Source organism: Babylonia areolata, chromosome 7 (assembly GCF_041734735.1).
Source record: "Babylonia areolata isolate BAREFJ2019XMU chromosome 7, ASM4173473v1, whole genome shotgun sequence".
NCBI classification, from domain to species: domain Eukaryota; kingdom Metazoa; phylum Mollusca; class Gastropoda; order Neogastropoda; family Buccinidae; genus Babylonia; species Babylonia areolata.
Window position 1 is genome coordinate 22,657,990 of NC_134882.1, and position 23,538 is coordinate 22,681,527.

The 23,538-nt window shown below is 43.0% G+C and overlaps 1 protein-coding gene across 2 annotated transcripts; it reads left to right on the forward strand.

Annotated features, from left to right (window-relative positions):
- LOC143284196 (glycogenin-1-like) lies at positions 1–7,804 on the forward strand. Of its 2 annotated transcripts, XM_076590864.1 has the most exons (4): positions 1–522; positions 3,906–4,080; positions 4,708–4,870; positions 6,075–6,440. In XM_076590864.1, the coding sequence occupies exons 1-4, from the start codon at positions 233–235 to the stop codon at positions 6,299–6,301; spliced, it is 855 nt and encodes a 284-aa protein (XP_076446979.1). In that variant the 5' UTR covers positions 1–232; the 3' UTR covers positions 6,302–6,440. The 2 variants fall into 2 exon arrangements, with proteins under 2 accessions (XP_076446979.1, XP_076446978.1); XM_076590863.1 differs by lacking the exons at positions 1–522; positions 3,906–4,080 and having other exon boundaries at positions 4,737–4,870; positions 6,075–7,804.
- The last annotated feature ends 15,734 nt before the right edge of the window (positions 7,805–23,538 follow it).

The window sequence follows — 23,538 nt, forward strand, 5'->3', positions numbered from 1 at the left end:
GTGCAGTGTTATGTCATGTGGTGTGGTGTCACGTGGTGTGGTGTGTGTTTTCAGTGCAGTGTTATGTAATGTGGTGTGGTGTCATGTGGTGTGGTGTGTGTTTTCAGTGCAGTGTTATGTAATGTGGTGTGGTGTCACGTGGTGTGGTGTTTGCTTTCAGTGCAGTGTTATGTAATGTGGTTTTGTGTCATGTGGTGTTGTGTGTGTTTTCAGTGCAGTGTTATTCCATGGAATGTGGTGTCATGTCGTGTCATGTGGTAAGATGTGTTTTCAGCACAGAGGCTTGAGTCACACTGGCCACCATCGATGTCATGTGGTGTCATGTGGTGTCGTGTCATGTCGTGTCATGTCATGTCATGTGGTGTGGTGTGTGTCTTCAGCACAGAAAGAGGCGTGGGTCACGCTGGCCACCACAGATGCCAATGCAGTGGGCTGCATGGTGCTGGGCAACTCCCTGAAGCGGGCCGGTACCACGCGCCAGCTGGTCGTCATGGTCACCGAGGGCGTGTCCCAGGGGTTGAGGTCAGGAGGGGCATGGAGTCAGGGTCGAAGGTTAAAGGTTCACGGTCACATAGCTTTTTTGTTTTGCTTTTACCGTCCATTGTGGTCTTAATGACACCCTTCTCTCTTCTTGCCCCTCTTTCTCTCTGTCTCTGTCTGTCTGTCTCTCCTTTTTCTATTTCCTCTCTCTATATATACCCCCCCTCTCTCTCTCTCCTGTCACTCTCACTTCCCCCTCTCTTTCCACTCTCTCTCATTCTCTCCTCCCTCCCTCCCTCTCTTTCTTTCACCCTAGTACTGCAGGCAGTCATGCTATTTGAGTGTGTTTGCTCTGTCATGTTCAGAAGTGAATGTCGTGGGAAACCCTTTTTCTTCGTCGAGATGAGCACGGCATTGAAACGGAGAAATACGTGACAGCTCCTAAGGATCACTCTACGTAAATGCATTCACCATAGCTGAACTGTATTTATTTCACAATTGCTGTGGGATGTTTACCTCTGCTGTCAGTAAGAGCTATACCCTGGTGTGATTAAATCAGCCATACCCTGTGAAAATAACCTCATTTCAGCCTTCAAAAAGAGCTATGGCCTGAAGTGATTAAATCAGCCATGTCCGGTAACAATGGCTTGGCTCCAGTGGTTACACGAAATAACTAAACCCTCCTAGAAAAGATTTCAGGAAAGTATTGATTTCACAATCTTAATGCAACACACACACACACACACACACACACACACACACACACACACACACACACACACACACACACACACACACATGCAAAGACCCCAAAGGTCTGTGCAAAAGGCATTCACTCGAAACCTGTGGGAGAGACTCAGGTCTATTCAACTGCCTGATATTCATAACGTTTGAGCAGTCATGGGTGTGTGTGAATGAACGACGTTTGCTATAAAAGTGAGTGCTGAACGGTAAGAAAAGGTTTGACAAACATACATAAAGCTGGGGGTGGGGGGGGTGGGGGGGGGGTTAAAGAAGAAAAAGAAAACACTAATCTGAACAGAGTTTATCATGGTTGGGGTTTACACGAAAATTGCTGACACAGCGAGTCCCACTTGTTAACCCTTTTCTATGCTGGCCATGACGTGTGTGTAGTTTAGTGTAGATTAACCCTTTTCTATGCTGGCCATGACTTGTGTGTAGTTTAGTGTAGATTAACCCTTTTCCATGCTGGCCATGACTTGTGTGTGGTTTAGGGTAGATTAACCCTTTTCCATGCTGGCCAGGACTTGTCTGTGGTTTAGGTTAGATTAACCCTTTTCCATGCTGGCCAGGACTTGTGTGTGGTTTAGGTTAGATTAACCCTTTTCCATGCTGGCCATGACTTGTGTGTGGTTTAGTGTAGATTAACCCTTTTCCATGCTGGCCATGACTTGTGTGTGGTTTAGTGTAGATTAACCCTTTTCCATGCTGGCCATGACTTGTGTGTGGTTTAGGGTAGATTAACCCTTTTCCATGCTGGCCATGACTTGTGTGTGGTTTAGGGTAGATTAACCCTTTTCCACGTCTTGGACAAAGCATGGTCCCTGAGCTGTCAGTGTTGTGGTCCCTGAGCTGTCAGTGTTGTGGTCCCTGAGCTGAGCTGTCAGTGTTGTCAAGCTGCAGACAGGGCTTCAGCTCAGACAGGAAGTAAAAATTAATACAGAGCACCATAAACATATTGCATCAAACAGGAATAGAATACAGAGCACCATAAACATATTGTATCAAACAGGAATAGAATACAGAGCACCATAAACATATTGTATCAAAGTCCCGATCAGACAGGAAGTAGAACACAGAGCACCATGAAGACATTGTTTCAACAGACATGCACTTCCACGACAATGGTGTTGGTGTTTCCTATTGTCTTTTTCCCCCATTCACTTTAAAAATGTGTAAAAGTACAACCGTTTATGTTGACTGTGTCATTTGTTTTGTAGCTACGCCCCCTAACGTCCTGTTTTATGGCTACGCCCCCTAACGTCCTCTGTTTTATGGCTACGCCACCTAACGTCCTCTGTTTTATGGCTTCGCCTCCTTAACGCCCTCTGTTTTATGGCTACGCCCCCCAAAACGCCCTCTGTTTTATGGCTACGCCCCCTAACGCCCTCTGTTTTATGGCTACGCCCCCTAACGCCCTCTGATTTATAGCTTAGCCCCCTAACGCCCTCTGTTTTATAGCCACTTCCCCTAACACCCTCTGTTTTATAGCTACGTCCCCTAACGCCCTCTGTTTTATAGCTACTCCCCCTAACACCCTCTGTTTTATAACTACGTCCCCTAACACCCTCTGTTTTATAGCTACGCCCCAAATGCCCTCTGATTTATAGCTACGCCCCCTAACGCCCTCTGATTTATAGCTACGCACCCTAACGCCCTCTGTTTTATAGCTACGCCCCCTAACGCCCTCTGATTTATAGCTACGTCTTCTAACGCCCTCTGTTTTATAGCTACTCCCCCTAACGCCCTCTGTTTTATAGCTACGTCTTCTAACGCCCTCAGTTTTATAGCTACGCCCCCCTAACGCCCGCTGATTTATAGCTACATCTTCTAACGCCCTCTGTTTTATAGCTACTCCCCCTAACGCCCTCTGTTTTATAGCTACTCCCCCTAACGCCCTCTGATTTATAGCTACTCCCCCTAACGCCCTCTGATTTATAGCTACGCCCCTAACGCCCTCTGATTTATAGCTACATCTTCTAACGCCCTCAGTTTTATAGCTACGCCCCCCTAACGCCCGCTGATTTATAGCTACATCTTCTAACGCCCTCTGTTTTATAGCTACTCCCCCTAACGCCCTCTGTTTTATAGCTACTCCCCCTAACGCCCTCTGATTTATAGCTACGCCCCTAACGCCCTCTGATTTGTAGCTGCGCCTCTAACGCCCTCTGATTTATAGCTACGTCCCCTAACGCCCTCTGTTTTATAGCTACGCCCCAAATGCCCTCTGTTTTATAGCTACGCCCCAAATGCCCTCTGTTTTATAGCTACGTCCCCTTACGCCCTCTGTTTTATAGCTACGCCCCAAATGCCCTCTGATTTATAGCTACGCCCCATAACGCCCTCTGTTTTATATCTACGCCCCTAATGCCCTCTGATTTATAGCTACGCCCCCCTAACGCCCTCTGTTTTATAGCTACGCCCCATAATGCCCTCTGATTTATAGCTACGTCTCCTAACGCCCTCTGATTTATAGCTACTCCCGTGACTCCAAATTCGTCGGCTGTGGCCAGAAATGTGTGGTGGTCCAGAAACGGTAGTCTTTATACTATCCGTGTTGAAGACAAAATGAGAAATCATGACCCTTAAAAAAATGGTGGGTTTTTTTTGGTTTGTTTGGTGTGTTTTTTGGGGGGTGTTTTTTTTTGTTTGTTTTTTTGTTTTGTTTTTTCATCCCCGTTCAGATCGCAGCTGATGAAGGTTTTTGACAAGCTGGAGGACGTGAACAAGGGGGACATTCAGGGCGCAGGCAACCTGCCCGTTCAGAGCCGTCCTGACCTGATCGGCATGTTCAACAAGATCCACTGCTGGATGCTGACACAGTACAACAAGTGTGTCTTCGTGGACGCCGACACCTTGGTGAGTGTAGATGGTCGTGGGCAAGTGCCTCGGAAACGGCGCCTGGTCGGTAAAGGGTGGAAATTTTTCCGATCTCCCAGGTCAACATATGTGCAGACCTGCTAGTGTCCGAATCCCCTTCTTGTGTATACACACGCAAAAGATCTAATACGCACGTTAAAAATCTTGTAATCCATGTCAGCGTTCGGTGGGTTATGGAAACAAGCACACTCCAGAAAACGGAGTATGGCTGCCTACATGGCAGGGTAGGCAAACAAAAATCGGTCATACACGTAAAATGTTACATGTCTTCCTGAGTGTGTATTGGTGCGCGACTGAACTCTGATTGAATGACACAGGAAACGAATGATGAGCGCCAAATGGCAGCTGCTAGTCGGCTCTACCCAGGTAGGCAGCCTGTTGTGCAAATGACCCCGTGTTTGTAAAGCGCTTAGAGCTTGGTCTCTGACTGAGGATAGGCGCTATACAAGTACTCATATCAATATTGACCCCTTAGCAGCGTCTTCATCAGCCCCGTCACTGATCATCATCACTGAAATATACAGAAAATAGAATGTCGCAAGGTCTTGACCACAAACAAAGAAGAAAGGAGAAAAAAGGAATGTTTTGTGATTTGGTGTCTTTCAGGTGGTGGAGAAATGTGATGAGCTGTTTGACAAAGAAGAACTCTCGGCTGCTCCTGACCCTGACTCGCCCAAACGCTTTGACTCCGGGGTCTTCGTGTTTCGCCCGTCCTCAGAGACGTACCAAGTAATCCTTGCTCTGGCTTTGTCCAAAGAGTCTGTTGAAGGTAGGGTTGAAGGCGTCATGGTGGTGCGTGTGTGACTGGCACGAGTTTGTCTTTGTAGGGTGTGTGTGTGTGTGTGTGTGTGTGTGTGTGTGTGTGTGTGTGTGTCCATTTATGCGTATGTGTGCATGTTTGCGTCACCATTTTATGATAATCGGTGGAAGCTGTTGATCAGAATTGCTGGGAGGGAGGAAGAGGGTTAACAGAACACGTGTGCTTTCAGATGAGAAAGGGTTAATTAACAAGCCACACTATCCTTTGTACCGTTTCCCTGAAAAAGATCAGTGTGTGTGGGCCTCCATAGCGGCTCACGTTCGGTTATACTTTGTTTCTGAATTGCACCAGCAGTGTGTTATACACAATGCATTTCACAATTTAGAGTGATGCAGATGTGTGGATAATAATGGTTATGGTGGCTTATGTCGTAGGTTTTAATCGGTGTATGACACTGTCAAGAATTTCTCAGAGAATGATTGTCTTCTGCTCTGAAATTTTACATACAGTTTACACACATGCAGAAACTATCGAGAATCGCTTTAGATGATCAATCTCTTCTGCCCTGAAATTCTGGATACAGTTTAGACAGAAGCAGTAATCACAACAACAAATTGTTTCAGATGATTAATGTCTTCTGCCCTGAAATTCTGGATACAGTTTAGACAGAAGCAGTAATCACAACAACAACAAAATATTTTAGATGATTAATGTCTTCTGCCCTGAAATTCTGGATGCAGTTTAGACAGAATCAGTAATAACAACAACAAAAAATTGTGTCAGATGATTAATGTCTTCTGCCCTGAAATTCTGGATACAGTTTAGACAGAAGCAGTAATCACAACAACAAAAAATTGTGTCAGATGATTAATGTCTTCTGCCCTGAAATTCTGGATACAGTTTAGACAGAAGCAGAAAATGTCGAGAATTGTTTTAGAGGATCAATGCCTTATGTTCTGAAACATTTACATACAGTTTAGACATGTAAAAAATATCAAGAACTGTTTTAGACGATTGATATCCTCTTCCTTGAAATTTTGTTCACTTTTTTTTTAGCACACAGCAATTTATTCAAATAAATGTATGCAGACTTTTTTTGTTTGTTTGTTTACATCTCAAGTATGTTAGAAGTTTGGTCCTGGTGTTTTTTTTTGTTGATTTTTGTTGTTGTTTTTATAAGAAAAACAACCACAGTGTGTTTGAATCCTTGCAGGTGGAGACCAAGGTCTGCTCAACACTTACTTCCTCTCCCGGGCCACGAGCTGTTTGTGGCCGCTTTTTGCCAGTCTACATCGGCTTTATGTTGAAAAGGGCCAGGGACAAGGCAGCTTCAAGTGTCGCCATTGTCACGCTGCGTCGACGTGTGGACGGTGTCGCTTTTGGTTTCCTCCTCTGCTATTTATTCTGGGGCGGTTTTTTACTGCAATGTGGCGACGTTGAAACCAACCCAGGACCAAACCCTCCTCCCAGCAAGGACAATATGAGGCAGACCAGACTTGCCAGTGCAGGATCTTCCCAGAGAGCAAGTCTGGACAGAGCAAGTGGCGCTGGTTCTACGATGCCTACCCCTTCTGCCACAGAACCCACCCTTAGCGACATCATGGCTACCATAAAAGCCGTGAGTGACCAGGTGGGGGCACAGATGGAGACTAAGCTGGAGGAAATGAAGCAAGAGCTGAAGCAGGAAGTGCGAGAACTTAAGGAAGACTATGCTGCTCTGAGAAGTGACCTGAGGGGGGTGAGGGAGGAGATGACGAAGCTGCGAGAGGAGAACGAAGAGCTGAAGAAGACCAACAAGGACCTCTGCCAGAAGCTGACCGACTGCGACGCAAGGATTGATGACCTGGAGGGCCGGTCCAAGCGTAACAACCTCCTCTTCTACGGCCTGCCTAGGAGACCCAACGAGACCAGTGCAGACTGCGAGGGCGTCGTGCAGGACCTCCTCACTGACAGCCTGGACATGACTGACGTGATGGAGTTCGACAGGGTTCACCGGCTGAGTTCCAGGCCTGACTCCCCAGTGATTGCTTGCTGTACCTATTACAGACAAAAGGTAAATATCCTGAAAGCTAAGGGTAAACTGAAAGGTACAAATATATTCATTGGTGAGGACTTTTCGAAGGGAGTAAGAGACATCAGACGTAGACTAACTCCGCACCTGAAGAAAGCAAGGCAGGATGGGAAAAGAGCCACGATGGTGTTCAACCATTTACTGATTGATGGCAAAAAATTCACTGTCGATAATAATGATAAACTTGTTGACTTTAAATAGGGAAGTGGCCTGCCCATTTGTTTAAGAAGTGACGCTTTTTCCAATGGGATGGAAAAAAGAACAGTGACACCGGCACTGCCGTCCAGTGTTGGACAGTGTGACACTGAGCTCGCACGTGTTTTTGATGTTGGAAACAGTGTGTGTGCAAGAGTTGACGATGAATGTTCGCGGTGTGTGTCAACGCCTGAAAATGTGGTCTGTCAACACAGGCGCAAGAAAAATGATGTACTGAATCAAAATAAAAGTGCTGCTTGTGTAAAAAACAGTAGAATTAAGCCATTGTCTTTTGTTCATTGGAATGTGAATGGGTTGATTTCAAAATCACATGACGGTGACTTTGTTTCATATCTTTGCTCGTTTGACTTTGTTTGTTTAGTTGAAACATTTATTGATGATTTTATACCTTCATTATTCCCTGGATACAACAGTTTTTGCATTCCTGCAGTAAAATTCACTGAAAAGGGGAGGCGATCGGGAGGAGTTGTCTGTCTTGTAAAAGATGTTTATTTTCCACACGTAAAGCAAGTTGATGTAAAATCTAATAGTTTTGATGCATTACTTATTGATAAGATATTATTTGGTATTGACAAAGATGTGTTGTTTGTGTACTGTTATGTACCACCCGAAGGTTCCCCATACTATGCATATTTTGACTGTGAAAATGGAATTGCGTTATTGGAAGATTTTTTGATTAATTGTACATTAGCTTACAATGATGTTTATATCTTGCTGTGTGGGGATTTGAATGGCAGGACATGTAATATTTCCCACCACTGCCATGGAGTTACAGGAGATTTAGAGTTTCAGCGAAGAAGTCACCCAATTAGTATCAATAGACGTTCCGAAGATTCTGTTCTCAACAACTATGGAAAATTGCTGTTGAATATGTGTACTGCACTTGACTTGTGTATAATTAATGGAATGTGTCATGGCGACCAAAATGGTTGCTACACTTATATATCGGATAGTGGATGCAGTGTGAATGATTATTTCATTATGTCTTGTGATATGTATGCATTGTTGTGTGATTCATGTACGTTGTGTGTGACTGACAGAACTGAATCCGATCATATGCATGTGGAACTCCGTTTCGCAGGCCGGGGTTATGAATTGGAAAACACACAGTTGGAAAATGATTTTGTTTTAGAAAAATTTGTGTGGAGTGACGACTTGGCTGATGTATACATTCATAACATACGTTCAGAAGAATTTAAAGAAAAAATAAACTTAGCAATTAGCCTAATTAGTGTTGATATAAACCAAGCGTTAAGTGTTTTCAATGAATGTATCAAGGATGCTGCTAAACATATGAAGAAACAAATTAGTATCAGTAACAAGTTAAAACCAAAAGATTGGTTTGATGCAGAATGCCGCAGCGCTAGAAAAAATGTTCGTAGATTGTTAAACAAATTTAGACGTACTCTGGATGATGTTGATCGTCATTGTTTTTGTAAGGCCAGACGGGAATATAAACATTTGCAAAAGAGAAAGCGAAAGCAGTTTAATGATATATTGTTGACAGAATTAATTGCTTCTATCAAAAGTCAGAAAGAATTTTGGAACAATGTTCGTAAAATGTCACTTAAAAGAAAACAGCCAGCTAACAATATTACTGATGATGTTTGGTTTGATCACTTTAAAACCCTTCCAACAAAAGAGGTAAATTCTGATAACGTACTGCAGTGGGAACAAGATGAAGATGAAGAAGATTATTTAAATCGTCCAATCTCGGTAGAAGAAGTGATGTTTGCATTAAGGAAAATTAAGAACCGTAAAGCTGCAGGACCTGATAGTATAATTGGAGAATTGTTAAAATATGCCACTGAATCTGACCTGATTTTGAATTTGTTTGTAACTTTTTTTAACTCGTTATTTGACAGAGGAATCTATCCTGAAAAATGGACCGAATCTATTGTTCTACCACTGTATAAAAAGGGCGATGTGAACAATCCGAATAACTATAGAGGAATTTCTCTTTGTGATGCAAGTAGTAAGTTGTATAGTACAATTATAAATCAGAGACTCCAAGAATGGGTAGAAGAAAACAATATTACAGGTGAATACCAGGCAGGATTTAAACACAACTACTCAACTGTTGATCATATGTTTACTTTGATGGCCTTTATTCAAAAACAGTTTTCTTTGAATCGTAAATTGTATGTGGCTTTTATAGATTTTGAGAAAGCCTTCGATTCCATAAACAGAACAATTCTATGGCCTATTCTTTTAAAAACTGGTGTTCGTGGAAAGTTGTTGAAATGTATTATGAGTATGTATGCGGGTGTGAAAGGAAGGGTTAGATGTGGGGGGAAGATGACTGATTATATTCAATGCACTTCTGGCGTAAAACAAGGTGATGTGTGCAGCCCTGTATTATTTTCTCTTTTTATTAACGAACTAACTTCAGAAGTTGTCAGAAACGGAAAACATGGTGCACAATTTACTGGTGAGATTCTAGAGTTATTCATTCTCCTCTTAGCTGATGATGTTGTGTTGATATCTGAAACTGTGATTGGTTTACAAACACAATTAAATAATCTATCTAGAGCTGCAAAATCACTTCAGTTGAAAGTAAATATGTCAAAAAGTAACATAATTGCATTTAGAAAAGGTGGATATTTAGGAATTAGGGAAAAATGGACTTATAATGGAATAACGATGCCAGTAGTGAATGTGTATAAATACTTAGGAATATATTTTTCAACAAAATTGAGTTTCAAAGTTGCATGTAAAGATCTTGCATGTAGAGCTAAACAAGCATTACTTTGTATTATGAAAAAACTGTCAAGTTTAGAAAATCAATCTTTTGATCTGTTTATTAAATTGTTTGATTCCCAGGTACAACCCATTGTACAATATGGAGCAGAAATTTGGGGTCTCTCTAATGCTGCAGTTTGCTGCGAGAGTGTTCATTTATTTGCACTGAAAAAGTTTCTTGGAGTTACCATGAAAACGCCTAATGATTTAATTTATGGGGAGACAAAAAGATATCCGATACATCTCAATTCCACAGTAAGATGTATTCGCTATTGGTTGAAAATAACACAAATGGAAGATTCAAGGTTGCCGAAAAAAGCATTTAACATGTTATATGATTTAGATTTGAGGGGCAAGGTAAACTGGGTATCAAAGGTTAGGGTTAGATTATATGAACTGGGATTTGGTTATGTTTGGTTACAGCAGGGGGTAGGGGACATAAAGGGATTTATTAGTGCACTCCGAACAAGATTAATTGACTGTAGATGGCAAGATTGGTCTTATCATGTTCAAGATAGCGATAGGTTTGAGTTTTACAGACAGTTCATTTCTATACACTCTATTCCTACTTATCTGTCAATGAAAATGGATAAGCATTTGAAACATATCACAACCAGGTTCCGATTTGGAATTTCTGACATATTTCTTCATCATTATCGTTATCGAAAGTCCAGTGTCTCTGATCTTAGTTGTCCTTTATGCAGACGTGCTGAAGAAACCGAACTTCACTTTGTGTTGTGTTGCCCTGCTTTGAATGACCTTAGACATGAGTGGATTCCACAAAAATATTATAGACACGCTACTTTATTTCGACTTGCCATGCTTATGTCATCAACTAACGAAACTGTTATAAGACAGTTTGCTATTTACTTATATAAGGCTTTTAAGTTTCGCAGTGTATTATGTAGTTAATTATTATTAGTTGTGCATTATCCAATTTGTGGATTATCATTTGCAGTTTATCATTCACTTCTGTAATTTGTAAGGTTTTGATTTTGAATGTTGATTCACTGTACCCCCTTCATGAGGGGCCATGGCCTTCATTGAATAAACTATCCGTATCCGTATCCGTATCTCCCGGGCCACAGGTGTCACAACGAAGCGCCTCCCCTCCACCTACAATGTCGTGTCTCACGCCTCGTACACCAACCTTTCCGCCTCTTCGGAGTGAGTACCCACACTTCACAACAAACGAAAAGAAATGAATTGTTATTTCACGAGAGCAGCGCAGTAAGCGCACATGCTTAAAAGCAACAACAATAACCAAAAATCAATAAAGACAGAAAAAAACACATAAAAACACCCAGCTTTAAAAGAGCAAACTGACTAACTGAATAATGAAGAAGAGAATAGAGAAGTCCCAACCCCATTAACTTTCACACACACACACACACACACACACACACACACACACACATTTCAAGTTTTAATTATCCTTTCACTCCTATTGGAGTATGGAGGATTACTGCAAAATAATCTTTTCATGCCCAGAACAAACATTTCCAAATACACAACAATGTCACATTAAAGTTGAGAAAACACACATGTCTTTTAACTCCAAAAGTGTAGCTAGACAAAATTTGCAAATCTAATCATCTTACTTACAGCTAAAATGACTTTTTTTCCTCCTTTGAGCATACTACAAAAATTAAAAACCGATTTTGGAGACAAATATTTTTAGGAACATAACTATTTCGTAACTGATCATAATTGGGACATTCCATTATAAAATGAAACTCATCCCCAATCACAGACATGTTACAAACCTTACAAAGCCGTAACTCTCGTGGTATACCTTTGTGTCTCCCTGTTTCTATTTCCAGCTTATGAGTACTACTTCGAAATCTGAAGAAGCTTATAACGTAATTATCAGGCATTTGACTTATATATTTTTCTCTACCAAATCCACTTCTGAAATTTCGGTAAAACAAACATTTGCTACTCGCCTCTAGAGCATGTCTCCATAGATTTTGAAAACTATCTCTCAAAGCAATGTTGACATTCTTGCAGAAAGATTCTCTCTCCAAGAAGAATTGAGTATCCCAAACAAAGTCATACCCTGCTTCTATTAAACTTTGTCTGATACAACTCATCCATTTTGAAGAATAAATACCATTTCGATATAAGTCAAGTAATGTCAAATATATTTTCCCAGAATATTTTTTTGTGTTTGATGTCACTAAGCTTGTCCAAAATGGAACTAATCTCATTTTCACTAACACACTAATTGGATAAATACCAGTTTCTCCATAAACAACTTGGGCCATAGTATTTCTGTTCAGTTTGAACAAGCGTTTCAAAAATTTCAATTGTAATTTTTCAAGTATATCTACATCCTCATAACCCGATATTTCTGCACCATACAACAAAATAGGAACAATCATAGACTGGTACATGTCCAGAATAATATGTAAAGGTAAATCTTGATTTCTGGCTGACTGAAGTAATCATTTTTTTAGCTTTGTAAAAAGTTCCGTTTCTACTAAATTCGATACCAAGATATTTAAAAGAATCGACAACATCCAAATATGCATCACACACACACACACACACACACACACACACACACACACACACACACACACACACACACAAGGAGTCACGGATAGAAATCCTTGTGACAGGACTAAGCCTGGGGGACACCACCATTCAGGTAGCCAACACCAGTCCTTACATCCTACGCTCAGACACGGGCTGTGCAGATGCTGGGTTGTTTCCTGGGTTGTCTGTGTTTCAGTCGCTGGCGTGTCTTTGAGCTGACGAGAAGGGTCACCTCGTTTGTGTCCTGCTTGTTTGCACTCTTTGTAAACAACATCATTTATACAGTCAGAGAGACATGGTGGTTAAGTTGCTAATAACGTGAGCAAAATGTTTTTTTTCTGAACTGATCTCTGTGTGGAATTCGGGACTCTCTCCCCACCCGGGCAGAGCACATGGCAGCAGTGCAGCGAACCCCGACCCCTTTTTCTTCTGCCACTTCATCTATTTTACTGTCAAAGTGGATTTTTTTCTGGAGTATTTTACTAGGGACATCTCGTGTGCATTTTACTAACAAAGTTATTTTTTAAACACAGAATTTTACCAGGGGACAACTTTCACATTGCCATGGGTAGAATTCTTGCTTTTTTGTGTGCTAATTTGTTACATCGTGTGTGTATGTACATGTTTTACAGCTCCATCAAGATCGTGCACTTCACCTCGAACACCAAGCCCTGGGACCACACGTACAACACGGCCACCCGCACTGTCGCCGTGCTCCCCGACACGGGCCACAGCAAGGAGGTCCTGCAGATGTGGTGGGACATCTTCATGGATCTGGTCCGGCCCAACCTCGACCCCGACTTGGTAAAGGGGCGCTACTCTCTTTCCACCTCCTGCTTCTTCTTTACCCCACCTCTTCCCGAGATAGCCTCCCTTCCCTGCCTCTTCCTTGTCTTCTGTTTCTCGTTTTAGAGTTATGCATGCGTGTGAATGACTGGTGTGAAAGCGCTTTGATTTGTCTCTGTCAAGATTCAGCGCTATATAAATATTATTATCATTTATTATTACGTCGACCCCGTCTTGGTAAAGGGGCGCTACCCTCCTTGCTCTTCCTGCTTCCTCTTGCCTGCCACCCCCACCCCTCTTCCTCCCAGCATCCCTCCAACCCCTACCCCACCTCTCTCTGTGGCTGTCGTGTGACACATGTGCCGCGTCCCCCTGTGTGTGTATTGTGGTGGTAGTGGTGGGGATAAACTGGGGAAAGGATAGGAGTTGTCGGGATTTGTTGGAGCTTTCCTAAGCTGTCGTTCTTTTGAAGTTAACTTTTAAAAAAAAAGTTGTTTATTTAAATATGAAGGCACCAAACAGATACAGCTATAATTGTACAAAACTTTTAGTAAGCATTGAACTCTCATGCACCTCCATTGCAGTCAACCGAACCGCATTACATATCTTCCCATGCCACACACACACACACACACACACACACACACACACACACACACACACACACAGAGAGAGAGTATGCAGCTACTAAGATACATAGCTCTCTTTAAAATTCACAGAGTCAATTATCATCAGGCTAACAATATTTAAATCAGCTGGCAGCACTCGTGTATGGGTGTGGGGTGAAGGTGGTGCGGTGTTTTTTTCCGACTCTGTGTGTGTGTTGGGAGGGGGGGTGGCGGGGGTAGGGGGGGCGGGGTCGGGGGGGTTAAACATGCAGTTTATTTACGGGGTGTTTTATTTTCTTTTTCTTGTATACATTTTGTACAGTAGCTAATGGTCTTACCTCGCGTGCGCGCCTGTCAACCTGCTCAGGCCCAGTGAACCTCCTGAGCATCTATGCTACCACACTCTGCTCTTCTGCGGAGATTAAGGACCAGTTCTGTGAGGAGCTTGATACCACCATCCGTGACATCCCTGCCACAGAACAGCTGTATCTTCTTGGCGACTTCAATGCCCGAGTGGGTTCTGACCACGACTCCTGGCCCAGCTGCACTGGCCACTTCGGTATTGGCAAGCTGAACGAGAACGGGCAGATGCTCCTACAGCTTTGCTCCTACCACAACCTCTGCATAACAAACACATTCTTCTCCACCAAACCACACCACCGAACTTCCTGGCGACGCCCCAGATCCCGCCACTGGCACCAGCTGGACCCCATCATCACTCGAAGGTCCTCGCTGAACTGCGTACTCATCACACGTAGTTTTCACAGTGCTGGCTGCGACACCGACCACTCCTTGATTGGCTGCAAAGTGCGCTTCCAACCAAAACGGATTACCACTCAAAGCAGTAGGGTTGGCCTCGCATCAGCACTGCCGGAACAGCAATCCCAGACCTGTGCGACCGCTTGGCCAACTCCATCGAAGATGCCCTCAAAGACTGCCCTGCCGGCAGTGCTGAGGAGAGATGGAACCACATCCGTGACGCCATCTACAACTCCGCCACGGGAACCTTCGGCAAAAGAGAGAAGCAGAATCCAGTCAGGATCGAAGCCAGCATCGCTGTTCTGGAACCAGCAATAGAGACCAAAAGAGTGGCGTTCATCAGCCACAAAGGAGAGCCTTCTAAGAAGACACATGCCGCACTCAAGAAGGCCAGAAATGACACCAAACAGATTGCCAGACGCTGCACCAACGACTACTGGCTGAACCTCTGTCAGAACATCCAACTTTCCTTTGACTGCGGCAACACCCGTGGCATGTACGACGGCATGAAAAAAACCTTCGGCCCATGCGTAAACAAGATGGCACCACTGAAGTCTCCGGCACCATTATAACAGACCAGAGCACGGCACCATGACAACAGACCGGAGCACGGCACCATTATAACAGACCGGAGTACGGCACCATTATAACAGACCGGAGCACGGCACCATGACAACAGACCGGAGTACGGCACCATGACAACAGACCGGAGCACGGCACCATGACAACAGACCGGAGTACGGCACCATGACAACAGACCGGAGCACGGCACCATGACAACAGACCTGAGCACGGCACCATGACAACAGACCGGAGTACGGCACCATGACAACAGACCGGAGCACGGCACCATGACAACAGACCTGAGCACGGCACCATGACAACAGACCGGAGCACGGCACCATGACAACAGACCGGAGCACGGCACCATTATAACAGACCGGAGCACGGCACCATTATAACAGACCGGAGCACTACACCATGACAACAGACTTGAGTACGGCACCATTATATACAGACCGGAGCACGGCACCATGACAACAGACCGGAGCACGACACCATGACAACAGACCGGAGCACGGCACCATGACAACAGACCGGAGTACGGCACCATGACAACAGACCGGAGCACGGCAGCATTATATACAGACCGGAGCACGACACCGATATAACAGACCGGAGTACGGCACCATTATATACAGACCGGAGCACGACACCATGACAACAGACCGGAGCACGGCAGCATTATATACAGACCGGAGCACGGCAGCATTATATACAGACCGGAGCACGACACCGATATAACAGACCGGAGTACGGCACCATTATATACAGACCGGAGCACGGCACCATTATATACAGACCGGAGCACGACACCGATATAACAGACCGGAGCACGGCACCATTATAACAGACCGGAGCACGGCAGCATTATATACAGACCGGAGCACGGCACCATTATAACAGACCGGAGCACGGCAGCATTATATACAGACCGGAGCACGGCACCATTATATACAGACCGGAGCACGACAGCATTATATACAGACCGGAGCACGGCACCATTATAACAGACCGGAGCACGGCAGCATTATATACAGACCGGAGCACGGCACCATTATATACAGACCGGAGCACGACACCGATATAACAGACCGGAGCAAGTAGAGCGATGGGCGGAACACTACCATAAACTCAATCCAAGAGAGAACATTGTCGCAGACGCAGCAATGGAGAGCACCCCCAACCTCCCTGTCATGGAAGAACTCGACATCCCGCCCTCTGAAGAGGAACTCGGCAAGGCCATTGACTCCCTCGCCTGTGGCAAAGCTCCAGGAAAAGATTGCATCCCACCTGAAGTCATCAAGGCTGGAAAAAAGACCACGCTACTCCACCAGCTGCTACTGCAGTGCTGGGAAGAGGGACTGTGCCCCAAGAGATGCGTGACGCCAACATCATCACTCTTTACAAGAACAAGGGAATCTCCCTCAGTATCGTTGGGAAATCCGTTGCCTGTGTAGTCCTCAGCAGACTACGGCCACTTGCTGAACGCGCATACCCTGAGGCACAGCGCGGATTCAGAGCTGGAAGATCAACAGTCGACATGGTCTTCTCCTTGCGACAGCTACAGGAGAAATGACGGGAGCAGAGACGGCCACTGTATGTCGCATTCATCGACCTGACCAAGGCCTTCGACCTCGTCAGCAGAAAAGGCCTCTTCGCACTGCTATAGAAGATCGGATCACCCCCCTCCCTTCCCCCACCAAGCTCCTGGGGATGATCACGTCTTTTCATGAAACCATGCAGGGCACCGTTCAGCACGCTGGATCTTCCTCTGACCCATTCCCAATCAAGAGCGGGGTGAAACAAAGCTGTGTGCTGGTCCCAACTCTCTTCATTATCTTCTTCTCGCTGCTGCTGTCCTATGCCTTCAGCCAGTCGGAGGACGGAGTGTATCTCCACACCAGAAGCGATGGCAGTCTCTTCAACCTGGCCCGCCTTCGCGCTAAAACCAAAGTGCGACGGGTTCTCATACGCGAGATGCTTTTCGCAGACGACGCATCTCTGACAACTCACTCTGAGGCACTCCAGCGACTCACCATCCGCTTCGCCCAAGCATGCAGAGAGTTTGGCTTGACTATCAGCCTAAAGAAGACTAACGTCATGGGCCAGGACGTGAGCAGCACCCAGAGCATCTCAATTGGTGACTTCACACTCGAGGTCGTCGAGGACTTCACTTACCTCGGCTTCACCATCTCCAGTAGCCTCTCCCTGGACACCGAACTCAACAAGCGGATTGGCAAAGCAGCTACAGCCATGGCCCGCCTGGCAAAGAGGGTTTGGGACAGTCCCATGCTGACCATCAACACCAAGATGCAGGTGTACCAAGCCTGTGTGCTCAGCACTCTGCTTTACGGCAGCGAGACATGGACCCTCTACTATCGCCAAGAACGCAGCCTCAACTCCTTTCACCTGCTTAACCTCAAGAGAATTCTGGGCATCACGTGGCAAGACCGTGTACCAAACAAGAAAGTCCTTGACCAGGCAGGCATCTCCAGCATGTTTGCACTCCTGACCCGGCGCCGTCTGCGGTGGCTCGGCCACGTCAGGCGAATGGATGACGGGCGAATCCCCTAGGACATCCTTAATGGCGAGCTCGCTACTGGTTCCAGACCTGCAGGAAGACCTGTCCCACGCTTCAGGGACGTCTGCAAACGAGACATGAGGGCAGGCGACATGGACCCAGCAGGTTGGAAGGTGGTGGCTGGTGACCGCAACAGCTGGAGAAGGACCGTGAAGGCATGTGTCCAGAGGAGCGAGGAGAAGAGAGAACAGCACTGGGAACAGTGGAGAGAGCGCAGACGGCAGACGGCAGAATCCGTACCTTCTGAGCCAGGTGCGACTTTCACCTGTGACAACTGCAACAGAGCCTGCCGATCCAGAATCGGACTGTACAGCCACAGCAGACGCTGCAACTCAACAACTTGACTGAACCAGGCGCAGAGTTCCATTGTCTCCCGAGACAGACGGACGCCAACATGTTGTACAATACCTAATTGTCTTACCACGCGCGCGTGTGTGTGAGTGTGTCGTGTCAAGCTACTGTGAGTTCTTATTTGACTTGTTTTAAAGTCTTTTACGGTGCGTGTGTTCCTTTGATAGCAGGCCATGTGCTATGTTCTGTGTGCAGACTCCTTTCATTCACTGTGAGTAGCGGGTAGGGGTCGGCCCAGCCCAAAGAACAGCGGCCGTCATCCTCTAAAGGTACTCAGGAAGGCTTGTTTGGTGAAAACTGGTACCCCTGCCTCTTTCATCAATTAAACAAAGAAAAGTGTTCACAATGATTTACGCAGAAAGAAGTTTTTTTGTTTTTGTTTCCTCCTTCAGAATAGTTCATTTGTATTTGATTTTACACAAAAGTGGAATATTATCAATCTTTTTGAATTTCCTTTTATTCATTTATTTAATCTTTTTTAAATCATATTTTGTTATAATTTATTTATTTATTTGTTTATTCATGTATTTATTTATTTATTCACTCATTTTCATCTTTTATGATCATTTATCTATATCAATTTATTTATCTATCTATTCATTCATTTATTTATTCATTTATTTTAGGCAAAGACATGAGGGTGGGTTGTCTTTTTTTAATAATAAATTTAGTAAATAGATAACATTCTATGTTTGTTAATGTGGACCTTGTTCTGATACAGGGCTACATCTCCGACAACCACAGTACAGCTGGCTCCTACTCAACCCTGTTAATCAGTGTGCACAGCAACTGACCGGTCAACCAAGCGTCACAGTTGGTGTTCAGTCGACTGTGACCGTCAGCGACCGACGCCTGCGTGCTGGTTACGGAGTTTGGGGCTGAGTCTTCAGTCCTTCCCGCTTCATGTAGGATAGTCATGTGTATTGTCTACAAACAAGACTGTAATAGTTCTTTGGTTACATTCGGTTTATCGCAATGTAGTTCTTGTCTCGTGTAGTTCTATTGATCGGTTTATGGCAATGTAGTCCCCGCCTTATGCAGTTCTATTGATCGGTTTATGACAATGTAGTCCTCGCCTTATGCAGTTCTATTGGTTGGTTTATGGCAATGTAGTCCCCGCCTTTTGCAGTTTTATTGGTTGTGGTGGCTTATAACTTACTGTGAGGTTGCCATTATGCTTTGTTTGAAACAGAGTGACTTCGTCATGTTTCAAACAACGTGTCTTGTTTCATGACGTCCATGGTAAAATAATGCAAATGATAGTCATAACTGTATTCCAGCTTGTTGATATAACTGTATTCCAGCTTGTTGATATATCTTGCATTATTCTTTGTCAAATCTGGACATTTATCATACTTGGATGGGGACGTTTATATTACTGCTCGTGAACTCACTTTTATATTGAAAAAACGTTTTATGGACTTTTTTAATTTCATTTTTCAAACTTGCTCTTGCGTTTGTACCTATCTAGGCGTAGTATTTTTGCTGATCTAAATTTTCGTTTGTGTCTTTAAAACTATCTTTATTTAGTTTGATTTTCGTTTGTGTCTTTAAAGCTATATTTATTTAGTTTCATTTTCGTTTGTGTCTTTAAAGCTATCTTTATTTAGTTTCATTTTCGTTTATGTCTTTAAAGCTATCTTTATTTAGTTTAATTTTCGTTTGTGTCTTTAAAGCTATCTTTATTTAGTTTGATTTTTGTTTGTGTCTTTAAAGCTATCTTTATTTAGTTTGATTTTCGTTTGTGTCTTTAAAGCTATCTTTATCTAGTTTGATTTTCGTTTGTGTCTTTAAAGCTATCTTTATTTAGTTTGATTTTCATTTGTGTCTTTAAAGCTATCTTTATTTAGTTTGATTTTCGTTTGTGTCTTTCAAGCTATCTTTATCTAGTTTGATTTTCGTTTGTGTCTTTCAAGCTATCTTTATTTAGTTTGATTTTCGTTTGTGTCTTTCAAGCTATCTTTATTTAGTTGGATTTTTTTTTTACTGTTGACTTCATTCCCTCTGCTTGTATCACCATTAATCATGGAAAATCATTATACAGCCCATAAGTGGTGAATAAATCAGAATCTAAAATAGGATATATTTAATACTTGTCACATGTTGAACAAAATATCAGACATTCCCCCATCTTTTCTAATTCTGGTAACTGCTTTCGTGCGGGTTTGTTGTTTTTTTGTTTTGTTTTGTTTTGTTTTGTTTTGTTGTTTTTTAATCCGATTATCTGGCGTAGTTTCAGACAATGCAGTATCTGTTCCAGGTTTACCACCTCATCAGGCAAGATGCCACATTTGGACTCAAAACAGGATTAGTAGTTTATTTCCACCAATCACTGAACAATGAATGAATCGCTTGTTTTCTTTATTGAATCCCGAATACCGGGTTGGGTGGGTGGACCTCTTTAAAATATATTGATTTATTAAAACCTAATAAATTATGGACACATACTGTGGAATCATTTCATCTTACCCAAATGATAGATAAGCCAACTAGAATTACTCCATCTTCACAATCTCTTATTGATCACATTTATGCATCTACAATACATAATATAGTTGAGATATGTTCACCAGCTTATGGTTTGAGTGACAACTTTCCAATTTGTTTAACATGGTTAAAGAAAGGTGTTAAAGTTCCTAGAAATTGTCACACATTAATTAAATATAGAGACTTTTCAACATTCGATCCTGATAAGTTTTTGTTTGATTTAATTAATTCGCATATTTCTGTTGTTTACCAGTTCACAGACCCTGATGAGGCATTTGAAGTTTGGTATCATTTTTTTTTAATGTGTATGATAAAAATGCTCCATTAAGATTTAAACGTGTTAGTATTCATTCGAAAGTACCATGGCTTACACAAGATCATCAAAATCTTCAAAATGCCATGAATTTAAGAGGTGCATTACTAAAAACAGGAACCAAAGAAGAGTATGCTAAACAAAGGAATTTGGTTAAATACCTGAAGCGTGTGGCTAAAAAGAAATATTTTCAAGAACTAATGTCTTCAAAAGCTGATAGTAAATCAATCTGGAAAGCGCTAAACCAGATCACTAATCGTAATGCCAATACTAAAAGTACATCAGTCAGTGATATGTCTCCTGATAAACCTAATAGAAATTTTTTTTGTGAAATAGGTAGTTCAACTGTAAAATCTGATAGGTCTCTAAATAATACTCTTGAAGGTTTAAGTAAATTCTGTACGTCAAAAAATATTTCGTCTGACTCAAAAATTCCCTTAATGGCTGTTCATGAAGTTTGCAATGCATTATCACACTTAAAACAAACTGGAACCAGAGGCTTGGATGGAATTGATAGTAAAATTTTGAAACTTTCTGTACCGGTTATTTCTGAAACCCTTACTTACATTTACAATTTATGTATAACGAAAAATCAGTTTCCCAAGGCATTTAAACTGGCAAAAGTAATCCCACTGTACAAGTCAGGGGATCAAGCAGAGCCTTCAAATTATAGACCAATTTCAATCTTGTCTACTTTGTCAAAACCCCTAGAAACCCACATTAAAAACACATTTTTAGTCAATTTAATTCCTTTAATCTGTTTCATCCAAGTCAGTCTGGTTTCAGACCTAATCATTCATGCCACACTGCACTAACATCTTTAGTTGACAAGTGGCTGACTAATATAAATAATAATAACTTTACTGGAGTTCTATTTGTAGACTTCGCAAAAGCCTTTGATGTGATTGATCATGCACTTCCTCTTAAAAAAAACTTAGAATTTATGGCTTATCAAACAATACATTAGATCTCTTGCACTCATTTTTATCTGATAGGAAACAACTGGTGATAATTAATGGAAAAGAATCTTCTCTATTACCTATTGAATATGGTGTTCCTCAGGGTTCTGTGATGGGACCGATGTTGTTTTCCATTTATATAAATGATTTACCTTTATTTATCACTGCATTTTGTGAACTGTTTGCTGACGATACGACATTGTCGGGAATGGCCAGAGGGTAAAACTGATGCGGAAGTGAATCTACTCATAGAAGAAAACAGTAAAGAAGAGGACATCATCATATACACAGATGGTTCAGTCACCAAAGACCAATCCGGTTGGGGATTCACTGCGAAATAAAATGGAAAAACAATTAGGGAAGAGAATGCTGCCTACAAAGTCACAACCTCCAGCCTAACGATGGAAGCTGAAGCTGTCACACATGCCCTCCAGTGGCTATCGTCCATCCATATGCCCGGAAACCAACATGCCATGATTCTGACTCAATGAACCTCATACAGAAAATTGAAAATGGAATGGGAAGCCCAGAGTGGCATAAGGCAATGCGCAACTTTCAGATTAAAAAACTCACATGGTCATACTGCCCGGGACATGCAGGTGTTAAGGGAAATGAGCGAGCTGACAGACTTGCTGGTAACGCAACAGCAACCAGCGGCCTACATCTAGGAAAATCGGAAATCCTCAGAAAAGTCAAAGAATACCAAGAAGAACAGGTACAAGGCCATCACACCATCGATCGCCTCAAAGAAATAAAAGCAGAGAGAGGGACCGGTCGTAAGTCTAGCATGAAAGGTAGAGCACGATGCTTTGCAAATCAAACAAATATCGGCATCATTTCCAAACCAACATTGCGCAAATTTCTTCAAAACGGAACAGAGTCTCTGTGGGCTTTTCCAAATACAATAGACTGAGCAACATACTAGACGCCACGTTCTTGGCATCAGAGATCTTTTTCCCATCCCTCTTGCGGCCAATCAGTGGCAGCCTCTGTGCGTGTGTGTTTGTGTGTATGTGTGGGTCTGTGTGTTTGAGTGCGTTTGTGCATGCGCGAGGGTGTCAGTGTACACAAGTGTCAGGAGAGTTTTGTGCACGTGCGTATGTGTGTGTGTGTGTGTGTGTGTGTGTGTGTGTGTGTGTGTGTGTGTGTGTGTGTGTGTGTGTGAGGAAGGGAGGGGTGGGTGCGGGGGGAGGGGGGGAGGAGGGGTAGAGGATGAGGTATGTGTGTGTATGCATGCCTACACTGTGGGAGCAACGGAATATTGGAACGTGCGGGTGTGTGTGTGTATATATATATTATTTAGGTAAGGGACATTCAATTTTTACAGCTGAATTGGTGGCCATCCTTATGGCTTTAAATCATCTTGTTGATATACCAATCATAATAAGTAATATCCTGTTTTGTGTTGATTCTCAATCTGTCTTAAAAGGTTTGCTCCTTTTTGAGAATAATCAAAGAGAAGATGTATTTTTTGAAATTAGGTATTTATTGCACTCCCTATTTGTGAAGGGTACAAATGTTGATTTTTGTTGGATACCATCCCACACTGGATTCCGTTATAACGACCAAGCAGATAGGGCAGCAAAAAGGGGAGCAAAAAATCATATAGATAGTATAAAAGTATATTGCCCATTGTCATACAAGGAAATAAGCAATATACTAGAAAGAGACTTTTATAGGTGCTTGAATTCAAGTCTAA